Source organism: Mustelus asterias, chromosome 10 (assembly GCF_964213995.1).
Source record: "Mustelus asterias chromosome 10, sMusAst1.hap1.1, whole genome shotgun sequence".
NCBI lineage: Eukaryota > Metazoa > Chordata > Chondrichthyes > Carcharhiniformes > Triakidae > Mustelus > Mustelus asterias.
Window position 1 is genome coordinate 123,637,561 of NC_135810.1, and position 18,289 is coordinate 123,655,849.

At 44.4% G+C, this 18,289-nt stretch overlaps 1 protein-coding gene across 1 annotated transcript in view; it reads right to left on the minus strand.

Moving 5' to 3' along the window:
* Window positions 1–18,289, minus strand: part of inppl1a (inositol polyphosphate phosphatase-like 1a) — a 181,785-nt gene that overhangs the window by 62,665 nt on the left and 100,831 nt on the right. The window contains exons 7-11 of the mRNA XM_078222652.1: window positions 17,113–17,202; window positions 6,978–7,091; window positions 4,917–5,067; window positions 1,701–1,807; window positions 355–457 (exon numbers count right to left, since the gene is read on the minus strand). Of these exons, the coding sequence (XP_078078778.1) occupies window positions 355–457; window positions 1,701–1,807; window positions 4,917–5,067; window positions 6,978–7,091; window positions 17,113–17,202 (565 nt within the window). The remainder of the gene's footprint in view (window positions 1–354; window positions 458–1,700; window positions 1,808–4,916; window positions 5,068–6,977; window positions 7,092–17,112; window positions 17,203–18,289) is intronic.

Sequence of the window (18,289 nt, forward strand, 5' to 3'; positions counted from 1 at the left end):
CCGCCAAATCCATGACTGCTACTAACTAGAAGGACATGGGGAAGCAGACACATGGGAACACCATCAGCTGCACGTTCCCCTCCTCACCTGGAAATACATCGCCGTTCCTTCACTGTCACTGGGTCAAATTCCTGGCACTCCCTCCCTAACAGCACTGTCATTGTACCTACACCACATGGACTGCAGCGGTTCAACATGGCAGCTCACCATCCTTGTCGAGGGCAATTAAGGCTGGGCAATGAATGCTGGCCTAGCCAGTGACACCCATATCCTGTGAATACATTTTAAAAAGGGAAGAAAGTAGAGAGAGGCTGGCCTGCTTGCAACATCAGATAATTCCTCTCTCATTTTTACCCATGTTCCAGGTGCCGATAAAGATAGAGATCATGTCCGGTTCATCCTGCTTGGAATGTTTGTTCTTCATTAACTGTAGCAATTGGCAAAAAGCCTCTCGTTTCTGAAAGAGGAAGAGAGAGAGAAACAAATTTCCAAAGGCTGACAGGATCGCTGCTAAAAATGCATCAAAAAGATTGATTAATCTGAACCTCACCCCCATTTGTTTTAGTAAAGGTTTTGTTTGTTGTGGAAAAGATTAATTGCTGATTTTATTTAAATAGCCACAATTTGCGAAAACTATATTTTATTGATCCAATTTCCAGAAACATCACAGAGCTAATAAATTCTGAATGGAACTTCAGGCACATGCATGTAACTGACAAAGATTCAGATGATCACTTGCACGCTGATGTAATTACACATATTCGACTGCTCCCAAAATTGCTTCTGAAAGGTGGTAGAGACAAATTTTAGCTGTCCAAGATATTCTTTCCTTTAAGGGAAAGCACTGCCTGCCTCTATCACTAACAGCCCCGGATCCTTTATGATCAGGAGTGCAGTATCACTATCTAACTGGATGTGCATCAGTCTGACTCAGGTGTAACAGTGAAGAATTTCTTGTTACATTGGTTTGATACAACAATCGTCCATTCACATACCGTCCTGACTCAGAAATATATTGGCCAGAACTTCATCATCATTGGGCCAAATCTTGTAAATTCCTCCCTAACTACGCCACAAGGTCTCGAGAATGGCCCACCACTTTCTCAACTGAAAATAGAGACAGGCGATAAATACTGACCTCGCCAATAATAACACCTACAATAATGTTTTAAATCAAGTACATAAATTTTACAACTTTTACATAAATACAACTTTTTTGTACATTCCACTTTGAACCATCCACAGCAGGTGACTCTAACTTCCTCAGTAATGTACGATAGCTGCGTAACAATTGGACACTTTTGTGATCAGAACACAGTGGTGTAGGATTTTATTCACTCTGTATTTATCGATCTGACCTCCAGAAATGTCATCAATGTGAATTGTTCCACACCACTGATAGCCGTGTTTCCAACACGCTTGTCCCTAAACTCTGGAATTCTCTCTCTAAATCTCCCCCCCTTGAAGAGGTTCCTCAAAACCTCTCTCTTTGCATTAACTTTCAGTCATCTGCCCTATTATCTCCTTATGTGGCTTGGTTTTAAACTCTTTTGGGACATTTTACGATGTTAAAGGCATTACGCTAAAGGCACTACATAAATCTAAACTGTTATCATCAATTTGCCCTCATGTGCACTGCACTGAAGATGGGTTGAAACTCAGAACAAAGCCAGTAGGAAGCTTCTGGTTGGATAACTCACCCTTGTCGTTTCAAAGATGAAATCTTTCCTTTGTGTTTTATCTTTCTCTTTCTCGAACACTATTCCCAGCTTGCTGTGGACACGCTGCGACTTTATCAACTGCCGAACTGATGGGAAAAGAAAACAAGAATCTACTTTGACCCAGGGATGTGTTTTTTAAACTTGAAGTTGGGCCTGTTTCCATGCTGTAAACCTCTATGACTCTAATGTTCATTTGTGTAGGCCTGGTGCAAACCACCGAGGCCCAAATGCAAGAAGCTAGCACGCGGAACCAAGAGGGATGGAACGTCAAGAGCTGATATCAAAATGAAAATCTACATTCTCACTACTTCAAAGTTATTGTGAGCTGCAGATGCAGACTGGAGCTCCCCTATTCCTTGTCCCGGGGATCTTTAACATCCACCTGTAACTGGGACTTGATTTAATCCATCATGTGCAGAGCAGGCATGATCATACAAGCAGAGTGGGTCAAGATGCCTCAGCAATGCTCTGTAGGGGTACACTAGGGGACAGGGATTCTGATACTGGGCTATCAACCATAGAAATTGAATGCAATCAAACTGGTAATGCCCTTATCAAGTTTGGCCAACATGTGACTCTAGCTCACACTTCATGGCGGCTCAGCACATTATAGCTGGGTAATACAAGCAGCCAGGTCTCCATTACCCACATCCTGAGAACACAGCATGATTTCTATCAGTGACTGTCAAGCAATGATCTGATGCAACATGCCATCAGCATCCCTCGATTTGCAACACAAGCTTCCTGCGGGGGGCTGAACTTTCATTTCATCCATTTTTCTCTTAAACAAAAAAAGCGATCGGAACGTACACACTGCACCATCTGTACAAACCTCTTCCACACAAGTGCAACGCCTCTCCCCGCAAATCATTCACAGTCCTGTTTCTAATTACAAACTGTCAACATCAAAACTGTTGCTGAGATGGCAATAAAGGTTCCCCCGGTTAAAAGCGAAGCAAACTGGGGTTAGAGAATATAAAATCCCCACAATGCAGGGGGAGCCATTCGGCCCATCAAGCCTGCACCGACTCTCCAACAAAGCATCTTAGGAAGGCCCACCTCCACCGCGCCTCCCCCCCCCCCCCCCCCCCCCCCCCCCCCCACCTCCTCCCCACCCAGCCCTATGCGCGTAACCCCACACATTCACCATAGCTAATCCACCTAACCTACACATCAAGGATGGCATAGCGGCACAGTGGTTAGCACTGCTGCCTCACAACGCCAGGGACCCGAGTTCGATGCCCGGCTTGGGTCACTGTCTGTGTGGAGTCTGCACGTTCTCCCTGTGTCTGCGTGGGTTTCCTCCGGTGCTCTGGTTTCCTCCCAAAGCCCGAAAGACGTGCTGGTTAGGGGCATTAGCCATGCCAAATTCTCCCTCAGTGTAGCCAAATAGGCGCCAGAGTGTGGTGATTAGGGGATTTTTCACAGTAACTTCATTGCAGTGTTGTGTAAGCCTACTTGTAACACAAATAAATAAACTTTAAACATCTTGGGACACTAGGGGGAAATTTAGCAAGGCCAATCAATCCACCTTTGGACTGTGGGAGGAAACCCACGCAGACACGAGGACACATGCAAACTCCACACAGACAGTCACCCAGGGTTGGAATTGAACCCGGGTCCATGGCAGCAATGTGAGGCAGCAATGCTGGAGGGCTCAGCACTTTACAGTAACAGTAAAAGAAAATTATTTCCTCTGGGAAATGCAGAAAAAGGGAAATACACAAGATGGGATGTGGGTGTCGCTGGCAAGGCCAGCATATGATGCTCATCCCTAATGGCTCTTGAACGGAGTGGCTTTCTAGACCATTTCAGAGGGCATTTAAGAGTTAACCACATTGCTGAGAGTCTGGAGTCAGCTGTAGATCAGACTGGGTAAAGACAGCAGATTTCCTTCCCTAAAAACAGATAGATTTTTTTAAAACAACAATGAGACGGACTAGTTTCAATTCCAGATATCTGAATTGAATTTAAATTTCACCAGCCACCATGGTGGGATTGGAACCCTTGTGCCCCCCACCACCCCAGAGCATGAACTGGGACCTCCGGATTCCTCGTCTGGTGACACCACCACAGCGGTTAGTATCGCTACCTCAGCAGCTGGGACCCGGGTTCGATTCCTGGCTTGGGTCACTGTCTGTGCAGAGTCTACACATTTTCCCCGTGTCTGTGTGGGTTTCCTCCGGGTGCTCTGGTTTCCTCCCGCAGTCTGAAAGATGTGCTGGTTAGGGTGCATTGGCCATGCTAACTTCTCCCTCAGTGTACCCGAACAGGCGCCGGAGTGTGGCGACTAGGGGATTTTCACAGTAACTTCATCGCAGTGTTAATGTAAGCCTACTTGTGGCTAATAAATAAACTTTACTTCAAAGGAATGGGGGAGAAAATGAACATTAAATTCAGTTTATTAATTGCACCTACACACTGGCCCATCCATACATCAAGAGAAGGCCAAGGGGAGATTTTTTCCCCCTGCAAAAGTATAAGGTCCAGGAGAGGGTGTTTGATGGGGACAATGTAGAGGGAGCATTACCTAGTTTATGCTGTATTATACGACAGGAATATATCAAACTCTCACCAACGTTTACAGATGCACCATAGAAAGCATTCTTTCTGGTTGTATCACAGCTTGGTATGGCTCCTGCTCTGTCCAAGACCACAAGAAACTACAAAGGGTCATGAACGAAGTCCAGTCCATCACACAACCAGCCTCCCATCCATTGACTCTGTCTACACTTCCCGCTGCCTCGGCAAAGCAGCCAGCATAATCAAGGACCCCACGCACCCCGGACATTCTCTCTTCCACGTTCTTCCGTCAGGAAAAAGATACAAAAGTATGGGGTCACGTACCAACAGACTCAAGAACAGCTTCTTCCCTGCTGCTGTCAGACTTTTGAATGGACCTACATCGCATTAAGTTGATCTCTCACCCTAGCTATGACTGTAACACTACATTCTGCATTCTCTCCTTTCCTTCTCTATGAATGTTATGCTTTGTCTGCATAGCATGCAGGAAACAATACTTTTCACCGTATACCATGTGACAATGATAAATCAAATCAAAAATTAATAAAGAATTTACTTGACACAGTAGCAAACATTTACCTCTTTGTTCATTCAAACAATCTTAGACAGGTAGGATAGCATTAATGTGCTTAGCCCCAAACCATACAACATAATATCACGCGTCCTCCTTACTCTTATCATGTGTAAATGTGTTCCAGTCCTCTTGTGGGTCTTTAGATTTCTTCTGTACCACCAGCTTTCCTCCCTCCACATCCACACTAAGTACATACTTCTGTGATTTACCAATCTTCGTCAAATCAGTCAGGTTTACATCCAGTTTCACCTGAGGAACACAAGAGCAAGTGTTCAGAGCATTGTCTCAGTGAGAATTAGTGATCATTCTATTTATGCAGCAGCGTGGGTAGCACGACTCAAATCCCATTCCAGAGGCTTAAGCACACAACTCTGGCTGACACACAGTACTGGATTGAAGGAGTTCCACACTACCACAGTTGCCATTTTTTCAGGTGCAACGTCAACACTCTAAGTCAGATGCAAAAGATCCCAGAGTCACTATTTTGGAGAACAGCAAGGAAAGTTCTCTTTCAAGTCCGGAGCAATATTTATCCCCCGACCAACATCATTAAAAACAGATGTTCTGTCATTATTTCATCGCTATGCACCAGGCAGCTGCTATGTTTACCACAATCCAACAGTGACTGCACTTCAAAAGTACTTCATTGGCCATGGTTCGCTTCGAGGTAGCCCAAAGTCTTGACAGTTGCTATATAAATGCAAATGTTTTATTTATTTACAAGCTTAACAGTTTTATTTCACACAGCAGTCCCACTGTTCCCTCACTAGTTTTAGGACACTTGAGGCAAAAGATGTCAGCAAAACAAGAATTCAAAGACATGAAGTCCACACTTAGTCCACCACCTCTCTAACGAGCAGCAAGTTACATGCGAAGCTGCCATGATCGTGGTTCTAAAAATACACAGAACTGGTGGAGCGCCCTGCCAGCTAACACCCATTTCAACAGCTTTGACTCTCTGAAAATGAGTGCTATGATCACTTGAGACAACTATTAACGATTTATGCATAAAATAACATGTTCCTTAAAACATCAGAACCAGTGAAGCAGCACATCAGGAATTTTTAATACATTCTTAATCAAGGTGACGAGTAACATTTTGACCAGTTTGGAGTAACCAGTTTGGGGATCAGCTTTAGGGTTTAATTATTGTTTCGAAGCAAAACCTCTTACAGTACACACTTCAAATTCATCATTTTAAATTAATTAATTGAAATTAATCTTGTCTATTTGCCACGCTGCATACTGCTCCTTAGCTGAAGACGATAACTGGCTCCATTACTCTCTGCTACGTTAAGGTCTAACCCTACACACAACCCATTTCTGAAAGCACTGGACAGCATCAAGGCCATTCAGCCCATCATGCTTCCAACAGCTCCTTGAAAGAGTTGTCCAATTATCTCATTTCCTTGGTATTCCCTATGGCCCGGCACAATTCTCCCTTTCAATTACTTCGCCCATTCTTTTCTTTGAAACTGACAATGGAATCTGCTTCCTTCATCCTTTCAGACGGAGTGTTCCAGGTCATAACTTGCAATGTACAAACAAATTCTCATCTTTAGTTCTTCGCCAATTGCCTTCAATCTATATCTTCTGATGACTGACCCTCCTGCCACTGGAAATAGTTTGTACTCCATCAAAAACCCTCATCATTTGGTACACTTCCATTAAATATTCCTTTCACCTTCCCTGCTCTTAAGCCTGACTCTCCATGTAACTCACATCCTTCATCAGGATTTGATACTCCAGCTTTGGCATAACCAATGCTTCCAAAAAAGCGTTTATCACTTCCCTTAACAGGGACGTATAATTCCACCCCCCCACCCAACATTTGTACTGTCCCACGGATGAGTGTCACATCAATCCCAGAGTGAAGACATCGGGTGGCACAGTGATGAACACTGCTGCTTCACAGCGCCAGGGACCCAGGTTCGATTCCCTGCTTGGGTCATTGTCTGTGTGGAGTTTGCACGTTCTCTCCGTTTCTGCGTGGGTTTCCTCTGGTTTCCTCCCACATTCTGAAAGATGTGCTGGTTAGGTGTATTGACCTGAACAGGTGCTGGACTGTGGCGACTTGGGGAATTTCACAGTAACTTCATTGCAGTGTTAATGTAAGTCTACACGTGACTAATCAATAAACTTTAACTTTAGATCATTACCTCAAAAGCTTGCACTGGAATGCTCTTCGCCTTACGAGGCACGGTGTGAGAGAACATTGAAGACTGCGATGTGAAGCTGGGGCAGGAACTCATTTCCTGCAGAGCTTTCAAAGCCTAAAGAGAAGAACATGAGTGGACACAAGATTAGCATTCAGTACATTTCCATTCACCACCAAGAATTGCAAGTAATTGATTCAGGCTCACAGCGCCAGGTACCAGCAGATCTGAAGTAGGCAATGTAAATCAAGAGCAAAATATGGGTTTTAAAAACTAGCAGGGAAGACAAAGGGAAATAAACAGCTCCCTAGTCCTAGAAAGGTGTAGTACAGGACAAGGCCTGAACTCTACTGACCGAGTAAACAGCAAAGATACAGCAAGTAGTAAAAACAACGTACGATGGTGAATGCAAAGTTCAGAAGGGACAAATGAGCAATAACCAAAGTGCTGACAAAATGAAAGCCAATAAAGGATGCACTGGGTAGGCGAATAGAGAATGAAACTGAACAAGATGAAAGAACACACATAAAAGAGTGAGAGAAGTGAGAGAGCGCAAGGAGGAATATCAGAAAACAGGACAAGACGGGCAACATGTGAGAGAGAGAATAACAAAAAAAGGAGACAGAGGAGAAAAAGACGCAAAAAAAAAAACAGAAAAGGGTTGCCCACTGGGCAAGCTTGCTCTTGTAGCCGAACCAGAAGTGTCAGAACAGCCTCCCAACGTGGAATCATAGAATAACGCAGCACAGGAGGCCATTTCATACAGGTCAAAGTGAAACTTTAACTCCAGTTTTCTCTGCAGATGCTGCCTGACCTGCTGAGTTTTCCAGCATCTTTTGCTTTTATTTCTGATTTCCAGCATCTGCCATATTTTACTTTATTAGTCACTGAAGCTCAGTGGTGGGGAAGTCATGATATTTCAGGACTAAAATTAATAGTCAATTGGGAAAATGCTGGCTAATTAAGGAAAACCAGCATGGATTTGTTATGGATAAAATGTGTGTCACTGACATGGTGGTGTTTTTGATGAGGTAACAGAGGATTGATCAGGGTAATGCTGTTGATGTGGTGCACACGGATTTCCAAAAGGCATTTGTTATAGTGCTACACAACTGACTTGTCAGCATTGCTACAGCTTATGGAATAAAACGGACAGAAGCAACCAGAATACAAATTGGTCGAGTGACAGGAAACAAGAGGAGCAGTAAACGGCTGTTTTTTGGGCTGGAGGGAGATATATAATGATGTTCCCCAGAGATCGGTGCTGGACTCCAGCTCTCCCTAATTCATACCGGACCTTGTTGGACAGGGCACAATTTCAAAATTTGTGGATGATATGAAAGTTGGAAGCATTGTGATCCATGAGGAGGGCAGTGCAGAACACGAAGAACACAGACAGGCTGGTGGAATAGGCCTTGATTTGATTTGTCACATGTATTCGTATACAGTGAAAAGTATTGTTTCTGGCATGCTACATAGACAAAGGATATTTTTCATGGAGAAGGAAAGGAGAGTGTGCAGAATGTAGTGTTAAGATCAACTTAGCGCGAGGTAAGTCCATTCAAAAGTCTGATGACAGCAGGGAACAGCAGTTGGTACGTGACCTCAGACTTCCGACGGAAGAACATAATAGGAGCAGGAGTAGGCCATCTAGCCCCTTGAGCCTGCCCCACCATTCAATAAGATGATGGCTGATCTGAAGTGGATCAGTTTCATCAAGAAGGTGGAAGAGTGTATATCCGGGGTGCATGGGGTCCTTAGTTATGCTGGCTGCTTTTCCGAGGCAGCGGGAAGGGTAGGAGGTGGGTTTGCGTGATGGATTGGGCTATATTCAGGCGGACAAGCGGCAGATAAAATCCAAAGCACGTAAATGTGAAATGATTCATTTTGGTCGAAAGAACACGGAGGGAATTTGTGTCTTTAAATGTAATTTGTATTTTTTTGAGGTAGATGCGAACGAAGCAGAAATGGAACCGTTAAGGGAATCAGGTCAGTAAGCATAGAAAGGAAACTGACACTCACCATTTCTTTAGGCAACAAAAGCAAACTGAGGTTTGGAAACCAAACCTTCTGGGCAAACGGAGCCTGGTTAAGACATGTAGGGACACACATCAGCCCAAGCTGGGGAGTAGCAGTTGAGGAGGCAAGGCAGAGTCCAGATCCAGAAGCGAAGAATAAGTTGCAGTGGCTGTTTCTGTTGCAGTCAAGTAACATTGGTGGGTCTATCCTGTCCAGATTGAGCTGGGCAGGTTCTGCAGACGTGCGCCACGTGTGAAAACAGAACCTATATTATTTGGGTTGGTTGTGTGCTACTATAGACTGGAGATCAGACTAGCTCCTACAAGGAGAGGAGCTGAAATTCCTTATAAGACAAGAGTTTGAAGGACTGTGTTACCATAAAACATAGAAGCAGAATGAGGCCACTCGGCCCATCAGGTCCGCTCCACCATTCAATCATGGCTGATATTTTGCTCATCCCCATTCTCCTGCCTTTTCCCCATAACTCCTTTACCCCCTTATTAATCAAGAACCTATCCATTTCTGTCTGAAAGACACTCAATGACCCGGCCTCCACAGCCTTCTGCAACAAAGAGTTCCACAGATTCACCACTCTCTGGCTGAAGAAATTCCTCCTCATCTCTGTTTTAAAGGATTGTCCCTTTAGCCTGAGGTTGTGCCCTCTGGTTCGTGTTTTTCCTACTCGTGGAAACATCCTGTCCACGTTCAATCTATCCAGGCCTCGCAGTATCCTGCAAGTTTCAATAAGATCCTTCTAAACTCCGAGTACAGACCCAGAGTCCTCAACCGTTCTTCATACAACAAGCTCTTCATTCCGGGGATCATTCTTGTGAACTTCTTCTGGACCCTCTCCAAGGCCAGTACATCCTTCCTTAGATACGGGGCTCAAAACTGCTCACAATACTGCAAATGAGGTCTGACCAGAGCCCTATACAGCCTCAGAAGTACATCCCTGCTCTTGTATTCTAGCCCTCTCGACATGAATGCTAACATTGCATTTGCCTTCCTCACTGCCAACTGAACCTGCACGTTAATCTTAAGACTCACTGTGATCACTAAATTCTGAGTGCACCGTTCTGTCAATTTGGAAGATCTGCCTTAGTTGACATTTAATGTGCAATTCACAGTTAATATCCAACCAAAATTTGGTTGTTAATTTCAAGTTTAACTTGTTAATTCCAAATGTTATAGTATAGGACAGATAATGTTTAGTGTTTGCTCAGTTGACCCTTTCATACTTTTATTTTTCGGTTTTAAACCATGGAATCCGGTGGCTTTATGCTTTTAGTAAATAATTGGGATTTAGAATTTTGCCTACTTCAAGAAAGTTACTGCTAACTAATCATCGCTTGGCAGCACTGAATTTGAGTATTGCTGAAAAAAAGAAACACGTCGAAGCTTTTTGCCTTGCACTCATCAGATCACAAGAAAACCAGTACAAGGGGAAAATAGCAATTTATATCATGTGAGAAGAGAATGGTGGCTGGTCACTGCCAAGTAACTACAGAGTAACTATTGAGATCATGACAACAGAGACACAATATAAAATAAAGTGTATTCTAAAGGTGATAACAGAAGCAGAGGGACCTGGGTGCATACATGCATAAATCATTGAAGGTTACAGGACAGGTTAAGTGCACGGCATCCTGGGCTTTATCAACAGGAGCATAGGGTGCAAAAGCAATGAAATGAAGTTAAATCTGTATAAAGCACAGGTTTTGCCCCAACTGGAGTATTATGTCTAGCTCTGGGTAGGATGTGAAGGCATCAGATACATGAGAATGGTCCCAGGGATGAAGTTACATAGATAGATTGGAGAAGGGAAGGCTGAGAGGTATTAAAAAGCATGAGGGGTATGGACAGAGTAGATAGGGAGCAACTAGTCCCATTAGTGAATCAAGAACAAGGCAGCACAGATTTAATGTAATTGGCAAAAGAAACCATGGTGCCATGAGGAAACCCTATTTTACATGGGGAGTGGTTAGAATCTGGAATGCACTGCCTGAGGTTATTATGGAGGCAGGGTCAATTGAGGCATGCAAAACGGAATTGGATCATTATCAGAAAAGGAAAGAGTTGCAGACCGACATGGAAAAGGCAGGGGAACACAAATGGGTGAACTGCGTCTCCAGAGAGTCAGCGTGGACAAGGCAGGCCAAATAGCCTGCTTCTCATTCTACAAGTTAGATCAAATTGCCTCTGAAACTTCTCTGTGCTAACAACCCAGTTTCTCGAGTCACTCTGTATAACTGAGGTCCCTCGATCCTGGTACCATTCAAAGCTTTGAACTCGTTCCAAGGCTTTAACAAGCATATTTCAGGAAGAATATCAAGGTTCACACATTGAATAGAGGGGAATCTGGAGAAGTCTTTGCCTTAACACAGGTTTATTCACAAAACCTCCAAGCACAGACTCTGCTTTTCCTCTCCCTATGGTGGTATAAACCAGTTCTTGTATACTTGAGATTAATTCTCTAATCTTTCCCCAATTAGTAACAACTGCTCTCTTACAAACTAAAGCATGCACTGCATTGTAACAGGATTCCAACATTAACAATGGTGACCAGAATAGAACTCAATAATCCAGTTGGAGCCTAACCAGCGGTTTATAAAGGGTTAGCATAATTCCTTGCTTTGTACTCTATGCCTCTATTTATAAAGCTAAAGATCCTCTGTGCCTTTGTTTTGAAAACAACCTTCTCAATTTGGCCTACCACCTTTAAAAAGGCCTCTGCTCCTGCAACCTTACAGAATACTGAAAGGCCTGGATAGAGTGGATGTGGGGAAGATGTTTCCATTAGTCGGAGAGACTAAGTTCCGAGGGCACAGCCTCGGAGTAAAGGGCCAACCCTTTAGAACCGAGATGAGCTGGAATTTCTTCAGGCAGAGGGTTGTGAATCTGTGGAATTCATTGCCACGGAAGGCTGTGGAGGCCAGGTCATTGAGTGCATCTAAGACAGAGATAGATAGGTTCTTGATTGGTACGGGGATCAAAAGATTAGAGGGAAAAGGCGGGAGAATGGTGTGGAGAAACTTATTGGCCATGATTGAATGGCAGCAGACTCTATGGGCCGAATGACCCAATTCTGCTCCTATATCTTATGGTCTAACCTCTGTCTATCCTCACTCTTCTGACCAAAATTAATTACTTTTCTAACCCTGCATTAAAGTTTTATCCGCATGTGTCTGATGAGTCCTTCTGGAATCGGTATCTCATTTTTGTTAACCACACTTCAATGTGTTGTGAATTGCAAATTTTGAAATGATCCTCTGTATATCCAAGTCCAGGTTATTAACAAAGATCAAAGAACAAGTGACCTCAATACTGACCCCTGGGGGACACTACACATTCCCCCACAGTTCGAACAACTGTTCACTGCTTTCTGCCCCTTAGTAAGGAGTCTAACAACACCAGGTTAAAGTCCAACAGGTTTATTTGGTAGCTAACGCCACTAGCTTTCGGAGCGCTGCTCCTTCGTCAGGTGAGTGGGAGATCTGCTAACAAACAGGGCATATAAAGACACAAACTCAATTTACAGAATAATGAATAATGATTGGAATGCGAGTCTTTACAGCTAATCAAGTCTTAAAGGTACAGACAATGTGAGTGGAGAGAGATTTAGCACAGGTCAAAGAGATGTGTGTTGTCTCCAGACAGGACAGCCAGTGAGACTTTGCAAGTCCAGGCAAGTTGTGGGAGTTCCAGATAGTGTGACATGAATCCAAGATCCCGGTTGAGGCCATCCTCATGTGTGCGGAACTTGGCTATCAGTCTCTGCTCAGCGACTCTGCGCTGTCGTGTGCTGTGAAGGCCGCCTTGGAGAATGCTTACCCGAATATCAGAGGCCGAATGCCCATGACCGCTGAAGTGCTCCCCAACAGGAAGAGAACAGTCTTGCCTGGTGAGGGGTCACGGCATTCGGCCTCTGATATTCGGGTAAGCATTCTCCAAGGCAGCCTTTACAACACACGACAGCGCAGAGTCGCTGAGCAGAGACTGATATGATGTGGAGATGCCGGCGTTGGACTGGGGTAAACACAGTAAGAAGTTTAACAACACCAGGTTAAAGTCCAACAGGTTTATTTGGTCTCTGGAGACAATACACATCTTTTTAGCCTGTCTTGATGCTCTCTCCACTCATGTTGTTTTGTTTCTTAAAGACTTGATTAGTTGTAAGTATTCGCATTCCAACCATTATTCATGTAAATTGAGTTTGTGTCTTTATATGCCCTGTTTGTGAACAGAATTCCCACTCACCTGAAGAAGGGGCTAAGAGCTCCGAAAGCTTGTGTGGCTTTTGCTACCAAATAAACCTGTTGGACTTTAACCTGGTGTTGTTAAACTTCTTACAGAGACTGATACCCAGGTTCCGCACACATGAGGACGGCCTCAACCAGTATCTTGGATTCATGTCACACTAGCTGGAACTCCCACAACTTGCCTGGACTTGCAAAGTCTCACTGGCTGTCCTGTCTGGAGACAATACACATCTCTTTAACCTGTGCTAATGCTCCCTCCACTCACATTGTCTGTACCTTTAAGACTTGATTAGTTGTAAAGACTTGCATTCCAATCATTATTCAGTAAATTGAGTTTGTGTCTTTATATGCCCTGTTTGCTGTGTATGAGCAGATCTCCCACTCACCTGACGAAGGAGCGACGCTCCGAAAGCTAGTGGCGTTTGCTACCAAATAAACCTGTTGGACTTTAACCTGTTAGACTTCTTACTGTGTTTACCCCAGTCCAACGCCGGCATCTCCACATCATTCTGCCCCTTAGCCAATTTTGTCTCCACACATTCGATGCCACTTTACTCCTACTGACTTCAACCTTTCTAACAAGTCTATTACATGGTACTTTATCAAATGTCTTTTTATATTCACAACACATATCACCCACACTACCCTCATCAACACTTTACTTCAATAATTATTTTCTCAAGAACTCAAGCTGGTTGAACACAAAATAGCAAAATACTGCAGATGCTAGAGATCAGGAATACAAACAGAAGGTGCTTGAACAAGTCACCATGTCTGGCAGTATCCATGGAGGGAGAAACGGAGTTGATGCTCCCAGTCAAACATGACGCTTCTTTAGAAGAGTCGTCATATCTGACTCAAAACGTCAACTCTGTTTCTCTCTCCCCACAGATGCTGCCAGACGTGCTGAGGTTTTCAAGCAGCTTTGTTTGAATTGGGTCAAATACAATTTGTCTCAACCAAATCCACCCTGACTCTCATTTATCAATCCCATATCTTTCCAAGTGTGAACTCATTTTCTCCCACATTAATCATAGAACAATGCAGCGCAGGAAACCCCCGTCTAACCCTCCACACCAACGCTCTGAAAGAGTTATCCAACTGAAAGAGGCATTTCTTTCTGAGAAAAGGGGTAAGGTGATAGGAAATGATAGAGACTTGTTGTTAGGCTATTGCACTAATGATCCACAGAACCCGAGATCACCACCCACAGAAATGAGAATTTGAATTAAGTTGAAAAAAAAATCAGGAAATCCAAAAGTTGAATCAGTAAGTGACTGGGAAGCTATTGGGCTGTCCTAAAAGTCCAACTAGCTCATTAATATTCCATTAGGGAAAGCAACCTGCTGTCCTTACTTGGTCTAGGGCGATATAGGACTCCAGTTCCACAACGTGCCAGACTCTTAACCTCCCCCTGAATTGACGTAGCAATGTAACAGAAGGTTCAACATCACTTCCTTAGAGGCAACAAATACCGGTCTTTTGAGAATGAATTTGAAATAAACTAACTATTGATACCTTACGATCAACAGGAGTGATTTCCTGTCCAGTTTTATTCCTCCAACCAAAGCTCACGAAGCTTGGCTCCCGCTTTCTCCCTTTCCCCTCAAACACTTGTACACTTCTGCTCCACGGAAAGCCAAGTTGGATGCCTCGTTTCCCCACCACGACCATTAGATTAATCGATGTAAAATTGCCGAGTTTATCCCTTTCTCCTTATTTGAACAAAAGTGTTACGTTAAGAATGCTCCGGTCATCCTCTGGCACCATCCCCACTGGATCTGCTGATCCAGTTCATTCACTGTCACTGGGTCAAAACTCTGGAACATCTTTCTGAACAACACTGCTGCTATACCTACACCAGATACACTGCAGGGGTTCAAGGAGGAAGCCCACCACCTTCACAAGGGCAATTAGGGATGGGCAAAAATGCTGAGTTAGCCAGTGAGGCTTCCATTCCATGAAGAAATAAAAATTGAAGAGAAAGGTTGAAAGATTGCAGTCAGAGCCTCTGCAATTTCCATCCCTATTTCCCTTAGCAATCAAGGATACATCCCATCCGGACCAGATGACTTTTTAATTCTTTCATGGGCTGTGGGTGTTGCTTTGTTGCCCATCCCTAATTGCCCTTTAACTGAGTGGCCTGTTTGGCCATTTCAGAGGACAGTTAAGAATCAACCCCATTGCTGTGGGTCTGGAGTCAAATGTAGGCCAGGCCGGGTAAGGACAGCAGACTTCCTTCCCTAAAGGGACATTAATGAACCAGATTTTTACCACAAATTTTAAAACTGAGCTTTTACAATAACGGATGATAGCCGTCAAGGTCATCTTACTGAGGCTAGCTTTATATTCCAGATTTATGAATTGAATTTAAATTCCACAAGCTGCCGTGTTGGGATTTGAATCCACATTCCCAGAGATTGCTAACCCTGTGACATTACCACTATGATGTGGAGATGCCAGCGTTGGACTGGGGTAAGCACAGTAAGAAATCCAACAGGTTTATTTGGTAGCACTAGCTTTCGGAGTCTTGCTCCTTCTTCAGGTGAGTGAAGAGTTGTGTTCACAAACAGGGCATACATAGACACAGACTCAATTTACAAGATAATGGTTGGAATGCGAGTCTGAACAGGTAATCAAGTGTGATATGAACCCAAGATCCCGGTTGAGGCTACAACAGATGAATGAACACCGCTCGACAATCACCAGGCAGCAGTGTTCCCTTCCTGTCGGGGAACACTTCAGCAGTCACGGGCATTCAGCCTCTGATCTTTGGGTAAGCATTCTCCAAGGCGGCCTTCACGACACACAACACAGAATCGCCGAGCAAACATTGATAGCCAAGTTCCGCACAGATGAAGACGGCCTCAACCGGGATCTTGGGTTTATGTCACACTAACTGTAATCCCCACGACTTGCCTGGGCTTGCAAAATCATGCTGGCTCTCTGTAGGGAATTCTAATCAGTTTCAGTGCCTTGCTCTGAATGTTCACACACGATATAGGGAGCAGAATTCAGATTATTACAGGGGGGGGGGGGAAAACAGCCTGATCAATATGCACTATCCTCTAAACGGGCAACCTCATGCCCTATCTTCGTCAACCATCAGTAAAACCTTCTGCAGGAAGACTGACTCGTGTTATTTCTAGCTGTGTCTGTGAAGATTAAAAACAGCATCGAGATCTTTTCTGGTGCTGATGAACAAGATAATACAACTGAGTATTTTATCACCCGGCCAATATGCTTAATGCTACAGAAGTGAGAGCACAGGATGAGGGCAGAAGATAAGAGTGCACGAGAGGCAAGAGTTTCTACTCCCCACACACAGCACGCACACAACGCAAACCTCGTTGAGTTGCACTAACAGACATTATTCATTACATAGAAGGCAGTGGTTAGCACTGCTGTCTCACAGCACCAGGGACCCCGGTTCGATTCCCAGCTTGGATCACTGCCTGTGTGGAGTTTGCACATTCTCCCCGTGTCTGCGAGGGTTTCCTCCCGGTGCTCCAGTTTCTTCCCACAATCCGAAGATGTGCGGGCTAGGTTGATTGGCCATGCTAACTTGCCCCTTAGTATCACGGTGATTAAGTAGGGCAAATATGTGGGGTTACGGGAATTGGGCCTGGGTGGGATTGTGGTCAGTGCAGACTCGATGGGCCGAATGACCTCCTACTGCACTGTAAGGATTGTATGACTATGTGCAAGTTCAGTGGATTAGCCATGGTAACAAGGGGGTTACAAGATAGGGTGGAGGGGAGGGACTGGGTAGGATACTCTTTCAGAGACTTGGTGTAGATTCGATGGGCTGGACGGTCTTTTTCTACATTGCAGGGATTCAACGATTCTCCGTCTCTCACCTTCCTCTCCATGGACGACAGGAGGTCCTTCAGGACAGACAGTTTCACAACCAGACTTTCCAACTCCTGATCACCACCTTGACTGCTGGCCTGCAAAACAAACCGCCCCTGAATCAATCCAATAAATACACCGCCTGAACCAATCTGATCAATTTACATCCCGGCTCAAATCAGTAAATAAACTGCCCGGATTCCGGATAAATCCGGTAAATATGCCACCCAGATCAATCCAATAAAATAATGTCAGAGTATTAAAAAGCTTCTGTTGGCAGGTAAATTGATTTTGGAGAAGTTTCATTGCTTTCTCCAATTCTGGAAATCTTGCCCATTCTGGATTTGAATCCACCATTAGTGGCTGTGCCTTCAGCTGCCTGGGACGTAAGAGCTAGAATTACATCTCTAAACCTTCCCACTTGCCAACTTCATTCACGGTAGAAGATCCTGTGGCCCAAATTTTAAAAAGCTCTTCCTGGGGGTCCGGGGCCATTCCGTACCCCCAAACCAAAGGCACTGCAACAGATGATCTGCTCATTTGTCTCTCAGCTGCTCCCTGGATCTTGCTGTGCAGAATTGAAGTGCCGCAGCCTCCATATCCTAATAATGACTGCACTTCAAAACCATTCCTCTGGTAGCAAAACATTTTGAGATAGGCAGAGATTGGGAACCTACTGGACAAGCTCATCATCATTCCTTACAATGGTTTCAAGAGGAATGTTCTCACTTGCCTCAGACTTTTGGGAAAAATAATCCTGTCTCTGTGGTAGCTGTAAAAGGGCAAGAGCTTCAAAAGCTGCAGTCCAATTGCTGGTAGACACTGACCACAACCACAAACCTGCCCCTAAATAGGCACCTAAAGCAGTCTTGCTATAGAAACCGCAAAAAAGGTTTCTGTGAGGAACTGAGCTGTATTGTAGTGGTTCAAGAGTGAGAGAAAATCTTACAGGTATACACTGCTTCCATATAAATGTTTTACCTGTCCTGGGAGTGTTTGATGGGGACAGTGTAGAGGGAGCTTTACTCTGTATCTAACACCGAGCTGTACCTGTCCTGGGAGTGTTTGATGGGGACAGTGTAGAGGGAGCTTTACTCTGTATCTAACCCCGTGCTGTACCTGTCCTGGGAGTGTTTGATGGGGACAGTGTAGAGGGAGCTTTACTCTGTATCTAACCCCGTGCTG